The following is a 12,129-nucleotide window of genomic DNA, read 5'->3' on the forward strand; positions in this document are numbered from 1 at the left end:
AGAGGGTCGTGAGTACTCTACCCCCTCCCACTCCCGCGCCCATACCGAAAGAGACTTCGGTTACACCTTCGCCTCCGGGCCTAGGCAAAACCGAACATACCGCTTCCATCACCCCACCTTCGGGCCCGGTGAAGAGGCATCATAAGTCTCCCGGCGGCTCGGGCTCGAGCCAGCCTACTAGCGGTGCTGAAAAACACCCTTCGGCACCGAAGAAAGCCACACCAAGCTCCGTTCCGAAGCCATCGGTGTCGAAACCTGGCCTCTCGGTGCCGACCAAACATAAATCCCTCGGCACCGACGCTCCCGTGCCGAAGCCTGCCTCGGCACCGAACAAAAAATCGGAGGCCCCGAAAAAGCATGGCACAGATAAACCAAAGAAGCCGTCGGCCCCGAAAACATCGGCACCGACAGATGAATCGGTGCCGGAGGAGCTATTCACGCCAGATCCTCGACAAAAGACTTTAACAAAGGATCCAAAGACTGGACATTTGACTTTGTCTTCAAAGAAAAGACATTTAGACAAGCCAACTCCTCCTCCACCGCCAAAACGGAAGGACTCTGCCACATCCCCTTTCAGAGTACCCTCCCCACCGCCTCCACCTCCTCCACCGCCCCCATCTCCGCCTCCACCTTCTCCACCCTTGCCTCATCGCTCTCCAACCCCGTCTCCAGACCCTGATTACCAAGGGGATCCATACTATGATCCAACAGATGCCCCCACAGGACCCCAACCCTCCGGGCACACCAGACCCATGGGAGGATTATCATAATCCAGATTTCCCAGATGTGCCTCAGGATGATCTTTATCCATCCAGGCCATCTCCACCAGAGGACTCCCTGGGGTTCCACCACTTGTTGCAACGGGCGGCACATTATCATGGGGTGGAGTTACACAGTGATCCAGTTGAGGAAGACTTCCTACTTGACACTTTTGACATCGCAGATAAATCTACTGCCATATTACCCATGCTTAAAGGGGTGACCAAACATGCGGCAGAGGTTTTCAAAGACCCAGTCAGGGCTAGGGTCTTAAACCCCAGAATAGAGAGAAAATATAAGGCAGCCCCCACAGATCCTGCCTATATTAAAGGACCTGCGCCCTTAGACTCATTAGTGGTATCCACAGCTAGGAAGCGATCCAATTCTCAGTCATCGGGTGAGGCTCCACCACCCGATAAGGAGTCCAAGCTCTTAGATGCGTCAGGCAAACGCACTTCCTCGTAAGCTGCCAATATGTGGCGCATCGCCAACACGCAAGCGCTGCTGGCACGGTACAACAGAGCGCACTATGATGAGCTGGAGACTATCATGCAACATCTCCCAGAAAAATATAAAAATAAGGCTCATGAACTAATACAAGAGGGAAAGATCATTACCAACACCTCTATTAAATGTGCACTTGACGCAGCAGACACAGCTTCCAGGGCTATAAACACCAGTGTTCTGCTTCGCCGCCACGCCTGGCTCAGAATCTCAGGCTTTAAGCCGGAGGTCCAAGCATCTATATTGAACCACCCTTTTGACCAACAACACTTATTTGGCCCAAAAGTAGACGAAGCCCTGGAAAAAATGAAGAAGGATACAGATACGTCGAAGTCTATGGGAGCATTACAATCCCACACTCCTAGACGCTCCTTTCGCCGCTCCTCCTTTCGAGGCACTGGCAGGGGTAACTCTGCCGATAACGCCTCTACGTCCTACAAGTCCCCTCCTCAGACTACCTTCACAAAGGGCTATCAAAGAGGTGGATATAGAGGAAACAATAATAAAGGCAGGGGCAAAACCATCACCGCCCATTCTGCCACACCGCCCACACAATGACTTTCCCCCGCTCCCCCCAGACCATTCCACTCCAGTCGGTGGCAGACTACAAGACTTTTTTCAAACCTGGGAGACCATAACATCAGACAAATGGGTGACCCAAATTATTCGGTCAGGGTACTGTCTCGAACTAACACCTACCCCCCCAAATATTCCACCCAGGCACCGTACAATGTCACAAGAACATACCACACTGCTGAAACAAGAGGTAATCTCCCTCCTGCAAAAACAAGCTATAGAGCAGGTCCCCATCAATCAACAAAATTTAGGGGTCTACTCTCTGTACTTTCTGATACCAAAAAGAGACGAGACTCTACGGCCCATTCTAGACCTCCGGCCTTTAAATGCATACATACTTTCAGACCATTTTCACATGGTAACTCTCCAACAAGTTCTCACACTCCTCTGCCAGAACGACTTTCTCACTACACTGGACTTGAAAGACGCATACTTTCATATTCCAATACACCCTTCTCACAGAAAGTACCTCAGATTTGTAGTGGACGGCCAACATTATCAGTTCAAGGTTCTCCCCTTCGGGGTCACAACCGCACCAAGAGTGTTTACCAAATGCCTAGCAGTAGTGGCGGCACACCTCAGAAGACAACACATTCACGTCTTCCCTTACTTGGACGACTGGCTAATAAAAGCCACGTCCTACAACCAATGTGTGCAACATACAAACACTACCATCCAACTACTCCACCAGCTAGGTTTCACGGTGAACCACCAAATGTCCCAGCTGATACCGTCTCACACAAAGCAATACCTCGGTGCCACGATAGACGCCTCAAAAGCTATAGCCTATCCCAATTCAGCCAGAATCGCAAGCATACAAGCCTTGCGCCAAAGATTCATTCTTCAGCACTCTCTCCCAGCAAGAGTGTTTATGAAGCTAATAGGGATGATGGCATCTTGCATCTTCATAGTGCCTCATGCAAGACTCCACATGCGTCCACTCCAAGAGTGCCTAGCACGCCAGTGGAACCAGGCCCAGGGGCAAATGACGGATCTGGTGTTGGTGGACGGTCGCACCCATCGCTCTCTGCAGTGGTGGAACACCACAAACCTTTCCAAAGGGCGACCGTTCCTGGACCCGGTTCCTCGGGTAATTCTAACAACGGACGCATCGCTCTCCGGCTGGGGAGTGCACCTATTACACCTCACAGTGCAAGGTATATGGACCCCACAACAAAAGTTACTCCACATCAACCATCTGGAGTTATTGGCGATCTTTCTAGCCCTGAAATCATTTCAGAAACAAATCTCAGCCAAAGCAGTCCTCATTCGCACAGACAATAGGACTGCAATGTACTACATTCAAAAACAGGGGGGGGCACACTCTCCACAGCTCTCTCGGTTAGCACAGAGCATATGGAGATGGGCAATCCCACAAAAAATCTTTCTCCTGGCACAACACGTCCCAGGGATACAAAACACCATGGCAGATCTGCTCAGCAGACAAATGCACGAATGGGAACTGCATCCACAAGTTCTTCACCCATTCTTTCACAAGTGGGGACATCCTCAGATAGACCTCTTCGCCACCCACGAAAACAAAAAATGCCCAAGCTTCGCCGCCAGATACCCACACCCATTGTCCAAAGGCAATGCAATATGGATGAACTGGTCAGGCAAATTTGCATACGCCTTTCCACCTCTCCCGCTAGTTCCATTAGTGGTAAGGAAGCTACAACAGCACTCCCTCACACTCATTCTGGTAGCTCCAACATGGGCCAGGCAGCCATGGTACACCACACTACTACAGCTCTCAGTGGTACCACACCAAAAACTGCACCTGTCACCATGCCTCCTAACCCAGAACCATGGAGAAATCAGGCACCCGGACCCAGCTCAGCTCAACCTTGCGATCTGGCTCCTGAAATCTTAGAATTTGGATACCTTAACCTTCCCCCTGATTGCATGAACATTATCAGGGAAGCCAGACGTCCTACCACTCGAGCATGCTATGCCGCAAAGTGGAAGAGATTTGTTGCCGTAACAATACAATCAACCCTTTAGATGTATCCATACAGCACATCATATGCTACCTGCTCCATCTACAAAGGTGTAACCTGGCATACTCATCCATCCGTTTACACCTAGCAGAAATTGCTGCTAACCTGCAAAACAGACAGCATTTATCACTTTTCAGAGTGCCTGCTATTAAAGCTTTCATGGAAGGCCTTAAAAGAGTAATTTCGCCCAGGGCACCACACTCATCTGTGTGGAATCTAAACGTAGTTCTTACAAGGCTGATGGGACCGCCTTTCGAACCAATGCATAAATGTGAGCTGCAGTTCCTTACTTGGATAACAGCTTATCTCATAGCTATCACTTCCCTTAGAAGGGTTAGTGAAATACAAGCGTTCACTATACAAGAACCCTTTCTACAGATACATCACAGTAAGGTGATACTTCGCACAAATCCAAAATTTCTGCCTAAGGTCATTTCCCCCTTCCATCTCAATCAATCGGTGGAATTGCCGTTTTTTTTCTCGCAACCTCAATCTGTTGCGGAAAGGGCTCTACATACACTTGATGTTAAAAGGGCTTTACTTTACTACATCCAAAGAACGCAATCTTTCAGAAAGACTAAACCGTTGTTTGTCTCATTCTCTCCACCACATAAAGGCAACCCCATCTCAAAATCGGGGATAGCTAGGTGGATTGTTAAGTGCATACTAATTTGTTATCACAAAGCAAAAAGAACATTATCTGTTCCACCTAAAGCCCACTCTACAAGAAAGATAGGGGCTTCTATGGCTTTTCTAGGGAACATACCCTTAGATGACATCTGCAAAGCAGCCACATGGTCAACACCGCACACCTTCACAAAACATTACTGTGTAGATGTGCACTCCAAACAACAAGCTAGTGTGGGCCAGGCTGTACTAAAGACACTGTTTCAAACCACTGCAACGGATACCGGTGGTCGCCGCTAGGGTTGGGTACTGCTATATAATCTATGCACAGTGTATAATCTGCAGCTCATATGCCTCGAACGGAATATGCTACTTACCAGTATGCATCTGTTCTTGGCATGTAGAGCTGCAGATCTATACACGCCCACCCGCCTCCCCTGCTACCTGTATCCGTTCCAGTCTATCTTATTTAGATACAACACACATGGGTTTCTTTACTATTATCACTACACTCCATCTTTTCCCTGCTGGCGAAAAACAATCTGAGGATGGAGCCGAAGCCCATGCGCAGTACGGACCAAAGGAGGAGTCACCGAACTCGTGACTTCCAAACATTGTCCAAGAAGAAAGACCAACTGCAAACATCCGGGCCCAACACCAGATGGCGATCTATGCACAGTGTATAGATCTGCAGCTCTACATGCCAAGAACAGATGCATACTGGTAAGTAGCATATTCCTTCTTTATTATAGAATCTTACTTCTTTGAATGACGGCTGTGATTCAAAGAGGGTAAGGGCGCGTTTTTTATTATTTTTCAGCACTTTATATATTTAAGAGTTACGAATGAGCATGTGCCCACTTGGGCAGGACCTTTGAACCTATAATAATATACCGATAGAGCAAGTGTGCAATTCAGTTCTGCAAATAGCACATGAGCAAGCGACTAGCTATACCACCATATCACCATGGGTTTCATGACAGAGCTTTTAGTAGGGTCTCAATTGGCCACTAATTAATTTAATATCGTATTTATTGTCGTCTGATTTCTCTTATGACAATTTTATATTGATGTTTTTATCAGCACTGTCATTGCTATTTAATCTTAACTTATTTAATTTATTTTATTTAAGTTGCTAGGCTTGTCTTAAATATTTATGGTTTCATGAATATTTATTGCGTATTTTGCACATATGTATGGTACCTCCATAGTGGGGATCATTTATTTTGTGGCTCTCATGTTATTAGGTTCACGTTTCTCTCAGGAAATGTAACTTCTATGTCTATTATTCACGTGTGATTCTGTGCACTGTCACTTTAAAAAATAAAAAATGGCTCAGGAACGCGTCATGTGATCCAAGGCCTCGGAGGAGGCTGAAACGCGTTATGGCGGTGGTGCGGGCATTCTGTAAATAAACCCGTTTTCTTGGCACTGATCCTGGGTCTGCCTTCTCGTCTGTGAATACGGTGGCGTGAAGTGTTGGTGAGATATAGATAGATATATATATATATCATATATATTACACACACACATCGCTATAGAAACATATTTAAGGCACGTATGAGCTGTAAGAAATGGACAAAATTTGGTAGGCGTTGAAGATATGGTTTCTCCTCCAAATGAATTTTGAAAAATCTACTGACAATCTAGACCCTCTGAGGGTTGCCACATTGAATTGGTAGGGAGAGGTTTGTGTGTCTCAGCGACTTGGAGAGCTGTGCGGGTGGGTGCTTAGTCTCCTGGCAGCGTCACCCAAGCTGGAAAGATCAAAGGGGAGAGACCAGAGGAAGCGTTATCTGCTGGACCTCCAGGTTTATGGTTGGGCACAAGGCTAATAACCTTGTCCCAGTAAAACAAAAAATAAAAATTGTTGCAGAAACTGTAGCAAGATCCTCTAAATCTTGTAAACTTGCTCTAGACAAAGTAAAGTGGAGTTCCTTTGTTGCTCCTTACTTGCCAGCCGGCATATTGGGCAATAGATAGTTTGCAGGTTTCAAATAATGGACTTGGCAGGTTTCAAATAATGGACTTTGTGTGTCTTTCTCTTTGAGGTCAACTGTCCGTTATTACTGTTGTGGAGAGATTGCTGATTTATGCTTGGTATTATCTGTTTAATGTAGTGGTATGATATAACATTCTTGTTACGCGAGAACACTCTTGCCTGAATTAGCTGTGGGCCAGATTACTGAAATGCTTGTTGGTCCCCGAAGTTTAGAAACCTTGGGTCATAGGGTACTAGTGGAAATGTGACCATTCAGTGCAGACCTTCCGGTAAAAGTATATCAGCGGCTTTGTGTCAGTTTGCTTTGCTTGAATTACGATTCCTTCCGGCAAATGCTAAAAAGGAATTTCTTGGGGGAAGGGGGGGGGGGGGGGTGATGATGTGAGGCTCTGAATAAACTTCAGTTTACTACTTATATTGTATGGGGAAGCCATGGAAACAGTGGAAAGATAACCGCTCCAATGGGATCCAGAAAATCCATGTTGAATCTGCAGCAATGATGTTCATATCCAAAACAGCAGTGCACCCAGCTGTCTTATCCATAATGCATACAATGTTTTATCTAGCAGAATAGCACTATTGATTGCAGCATCACAGAATAGGATGACATGAAAAATTGAAAAGGCGAACGCAGTGTTCTACTTTCAGGAACTCCTGTCAGATCTAAGTGAATTGTCCATTATGTCCCAACTAATGCATTCTTGTCAGAGGGTGGTGTGCTACTTTGGACATTCAAGTAATGGTGTATACAATGTGACCCACCACCAACTCTTACCCTTTGTTGTGCCAACAAGTCACACCTTATGCACCTAAGGAGTTAAGTCTGTACCTATTGTTTTTGCCCTGTCCGTAACAAGAGCAAGACATCGAGCCCAATGAAAATGTGCATTAATAGTACCTGAATTAAAAGGAATAATTTAGCAGTAGAAATCTGCAACAAGGAACAGTTTTGTGACCCTAATGGGCCACAATGGTACAAGCAAGAGTGCCTTGATAACTAAGGGGCACAGGCTCAAGGAACTGGCAGGATCACGTTTCCGAGTGATGGCAAACTTATTGAAATGGTGGGATCAGGAGAAACATTATAAAGGGATACGGTTTCACCTATCAATGTTAAGGCTAACAAAACTTTTAGCAATTTGGTCACCATGATTGTGATCCCTCAATGTACTGTGCAAGTGGTGCCATGAAGAAATACACAAAAATTCACATTTAGACCGACATTTTTGGGGTGATGTACAGAATCTGAAGCCGGGAGAGTTGTATTACTGGTGTATCACTAAAATAAAAATAAAAGTGGCCATGTCTGGGGTTATGGGTCATTTGGAAGCACGTTTATCTACTATTAAAACATCTTGGAACGTGAAAAAATGTAAAAGATGAATAAGGATTCTTTAAGAGCCTTATGAACGGGTGTTGTGTAAAAAGTCTAGAATATTTTCCAAAAGATTGGTTCACCTATATTTTCTCAATTAAAGAAGAATCAAAATATAGAGATGTTCCATCCATTTTATTTGAACGCCTAGTTTAGCATATGCTTTTGATAGGTTGACTGAGGGCATTTTTGTATACTTTTCACTTTGCTGGTTCTATGCAGAGTGATTCAGTAGTTGTGGAAATTTAAGGTGAGACATACAGCCTATGTGTGTTTTTCTTTAAGAAGCTGCCACACAGGTCAAGTTGCTTTAAAAAATGAAATCCAAGATCCTGCCTCGAGAATCAGGATTGTTGACTTAGTTTCTAAAATCTGTCACTGGTTCTCGTCCTGTTGCTGGCTTGAGTTGGATAACGAAGCGCTCTGATGCTAATGACTGTGTTTCCGTTGAGAATTCATTTTGCATAAATTCTCTTTTGACGTTTGCATCTCTTTCATTTAAGTGATTTTATACAACCTTATGCATGTTAAATTTAAGCCTTTGCATAGGTGACATAATCATTAATATGGGGATATTCATGGTAACTTTTACATGTGTTCACAAGGTTAACGCGTTGCTTCTTTCATCAATAAAATATCCATTATAAGTATGACAGATCCCACATTTAGGGCCAAGTTATTGTTATTTTTATTTTCACATCAATCAGTCATTGTTGCTGCTGGTCTTATTTTATTGACCAAAGTAAGAGCAGCATGTCCCCTGCATGCTCTGGCTACTGAATAGCAAGGTTACAGCATTCTTGATCTGTTGTATTTTGATCGCTAAAATTGTAATATTACACTTCTATTAGCTATTTCTACAGATCTTCTCCCAACACATAACCTCAAGCACGTCATTTTTCCTTTGCCTCGCTGCTAGTTGTATATGATGTGATGATTTGTACAAATGTGAATTTGTTGAACATATATACCACAGACCAGTTTACCTGTAGCATCTTTTATAGATTAGTATTATCTAATAATACAGACACATTGCACTCAACCTTTTTAAGAGCTTAGGAGTGGCTTTCGAAGTGCTTTGCCACTCTCTGTGGCTGGCTCTGCTTTCGATCTGATATAAAGAGCCCCTGTGAGTGTCATTATGTTGGCTGACTAACATAGTCCAGTTCTAATTATTACAATTGGGGTTTTATGTCCAGCCAAAAGGTGGCAGAGTACACATTTGAAGCTATGAGCAGAGCTGAATAATAGACAAGTAAATTGTTTAGGTCTACAGATTCTTCCTTTGTGATGAGATTATAAGATACAATTATTTGATACAACGTTGAGAAGGGGCTGTATGGTGTAGACATAATCATAGTACCCCCCATTTATTTTACTCTTCAAGACGTTAAAAATGTTTAATGCTGTTTGGTGATAGCGGTTCTATTTTGCCTTTATGAATAAACGTTTATTCTTTGAATAATTATTGATTACAGCACATGAATGCATATCACACTGTTCAAAGAATAGAGTATTGAAAGTGCATTGTTGCAAAGTACAATAAAAAACTTGGTTTTAAAAAAAATGCTTAAGTATTCTATTCTGATTTTGAGTATTTTGTTTATGTTCGTTTCTTTTGTCTTGGTCATGCAGCTAGACATAGAAAATGAAGTAAATAACGAAATGGCCAATCGAATGTCCTTGTTCTATGCAGAAGCTACTCCAATGCTTAAGACACTTTCTAACGCCACAACAAGCTTTGTGTCTGAAGTGAGTATTAGCAAGAAGGATAAACAGAGAAATACTGTCTATTTTCATCACCAGTTGTATTTTGTAATGCCCATGCCTCTTGTGTGTTTCAGAACAAAACTTTACCTATTGAGAATACAACAGATTGTCTTAGTACCATGGCCAGCGTCTGTAAAGTCATGTTGGAAACGCCGTAAGTAAACAGAAATAAGTTTAGTTAACCCCTTCAGTGCCCATGACGAGCTGGACTCGTCATGGGCCGCGGTGGCGCTGTGCCCATGACGAGTCCAGCTCGTCATAGACCCCGCCCGCTAATGCAACGGCCGGCACTGGGCGGGGAAAGAGGCGGGCACTGAAGGGGTTAATAGGTTTAACCTTTTATTGAAGATGTTTGTTTATTCTTTCATGGAGTGAATTGTTTACAGCATTATATGATTTCTTAATAGTGTCATATATATTTTTTCAGTTTTGGTTCTGCAATATTTTGTAATAAATAAATTGTTACTAAAAATAAAGTTGAACTGCCATAGTTTTATCCACTGGTCCCGGGAAACTACACTTTAATGGACCCGTTCTCTCAGCCTTAAATTCTCAACTTGATTAATACTTTTTTTGGGCAGAAATGAGAAGGTTCAATGCACTTAAACAGAGTGGTAAAAAGAGAAAATACTTGTAGTTAGTGCAAGGCCCTTTGGTAGTAAAATTAATTGATGCTTGTTGTAAAATAGGAGCGTTGCAAAAAAGGATCTGGTTTAAAAAAAAAATCGAACAATACAGCCAAATGTTATGGCTATTTCAGTGTGTAATCCCCAGGATCCGCTCTCCAAAGCACTCAGATCTTAGCTCTTGCCTTCTGCTACGTAGGTAATTTGATTGATGGCCACAAATAGGCCTAGGGTATTGGCTTCAAGTCTCCTGTGAAATAATGAATTTCAAGTACTTTAAATGGTGCATATAATCGTTTCTTATGTTTTTTTAAGACACCGCTGTAAACGTATTATTGTTTATAAGCAGCAAATGTATGTACTTTCCCTCCAAGTATTTGCAGGGAATCACAAGCTTGACTATTTAACTCACTTAAATGCACCTGTAGCCAATAGAAGAATTTCACCCTCATTCAGATTTTACTGCTGTGTTGGTAGGCTGAGTCTTGCAGAGCGTTAAATACCTCTGTAGTAAGGATATATGTGTTCTTAGAACAAGGGATTTGCAAATGTACCTCTATTCAAAGTTAAACCAGTTGAGCGCAAACTGAGTTAAATTAACAAAACTCTGAAACACCTTCCACTGTAAAGGTCACCGTGGTAGCAAAATCACTGTACACAAAATCAAGACGCCCCCAAAAGTTTTACCTTGAATAGTGTTCCCATATTTAATGGAGTGAAATGGTGTTAAACCTCAATTTCATGAGTCGATGTGTCCCTGCGTTAAGGAACTTCCCATTACTCCAAAACCCATAGAAATACAAGATATAAAAAATACATTCAATTTGAAATTGATTGGGGCCCATTCAGTAACTGAGTTCTAGATTAGTGAAAAGTTAAAGGGGTTATTAACAAAATTAAAAAGTGAGTGGTACAGAGTCCATACCTTGAAGGATCTCAGATGTAAGTAAGTAAAACTCAGGGCGAAAAAATCTACGTCCAAGTGGGCAGCACAATCAAGTGATAAACAGAATTCTGGAAAGCTCCTAAAAATCTGACTCACCCCCCATAATACAGGGATTTTTATACATTATTTTTCAATACTAAAGTAACGTTTCTGCATATTAATCGTGGAGTGAACAAATGTTAAATTTCTTCAGTAACACATAAGCACCACTATCCCATGTCATGAATCATATCCAGTCTCCTCTATGCTAATGTCATCTGGAGAGGCTAGAACAAAAAATGTTGCATCAACAATAAAGTGTTATGGGAATGAATAGATTTTACTTAACCAGCGGAAAGAAATAATGTGTGTTGTACGTTATAGCTGAACTGGGTAAGGTTCATCAAGAACAGACCAATAATGTAATCATTGAAGAATAACTCAGCACATTTTACCGTTTTTTAAATTTTTTGTAAATAGATGTTCAAGGCATATGAGCTGTAGATAATATGATTTAGCATAGATCGCCACCTAGTGGTTGGTCCGGATGTTTGCACTTTCTTTTCCTTCGAAGAAGTCTTTGTAGTCACGAGGTAGGTGACTCCTCCTTTAGGTGATAGTGCGCATGGGCATCGACTCCATCCCCAGATTGTTTTTTTCCGCTATCGGGTTCGGATGTGTATTGTTGCGCTCTGGTTCGATATCGCTCCGGTTCAGTATCGTTTTCAAACCCCCTTGAATTGCAATCCTCTAACCTCAACGGTATTGTCTATTGATCGCGGTTCCCCATTCGACGCGCATCGTTCCAACTGTGAAAAACCTTCGATCGGGAAACTCGAGGCGGGCCGTCGGGCCTACCCGTGCTGACCACGCTAGCAGTCGATGGAACAGACTCCATTTAAACTATGTTCCGGGTGTCGTGTTAAATTTCCACGCACCGACTTGCACGAGGTCAGCAAGCAACC

General features: G+C 43.2%; 1 protein-coding gene across 16 annotated transcripts in view; it reads left to right on the forward strand.

Moving 5' to 3' along the window:
- The window catches only part of LOC146816773 (CYFIP-related Rac1 interactor A), a 300,974-nt gene that overhangs the window by 228,605 nt on the left and 60,240 nt on the right, over positions 1–12,129 (forward strand). For all 16 annotated transcript variants that reach the window (XM_085610657.1, XM_085610663.1, XM_085610648.1 and 13 more), the window contains 2 exons: positions 9,479–9,595; positions 9,688–9,767. In XM_085610657.1, the coding sequence (XP_085466783.1) occupies positions 9,479–9,595; positions 9,688–9,767 (197 nt within the window). The remainder of the gene's footprint in view (positions 1–9,478; positions 9,596–9,687; positions 9,768–12,129) is intronic.

The sequence above is a fragment of the Triturus cristatus genome, chromosome 6 (genome assembly GCF_964204655.1).
Source record: "Triturus cristatus chromosome 6, aTriCri1.1, whole genome shotgun sequence".
Lineage (NCBI taxonomy): Eukaryota > Metazoa > Chordata > Amphibia > Caudata > Salamandridae > Triturus > Triturus cristatus.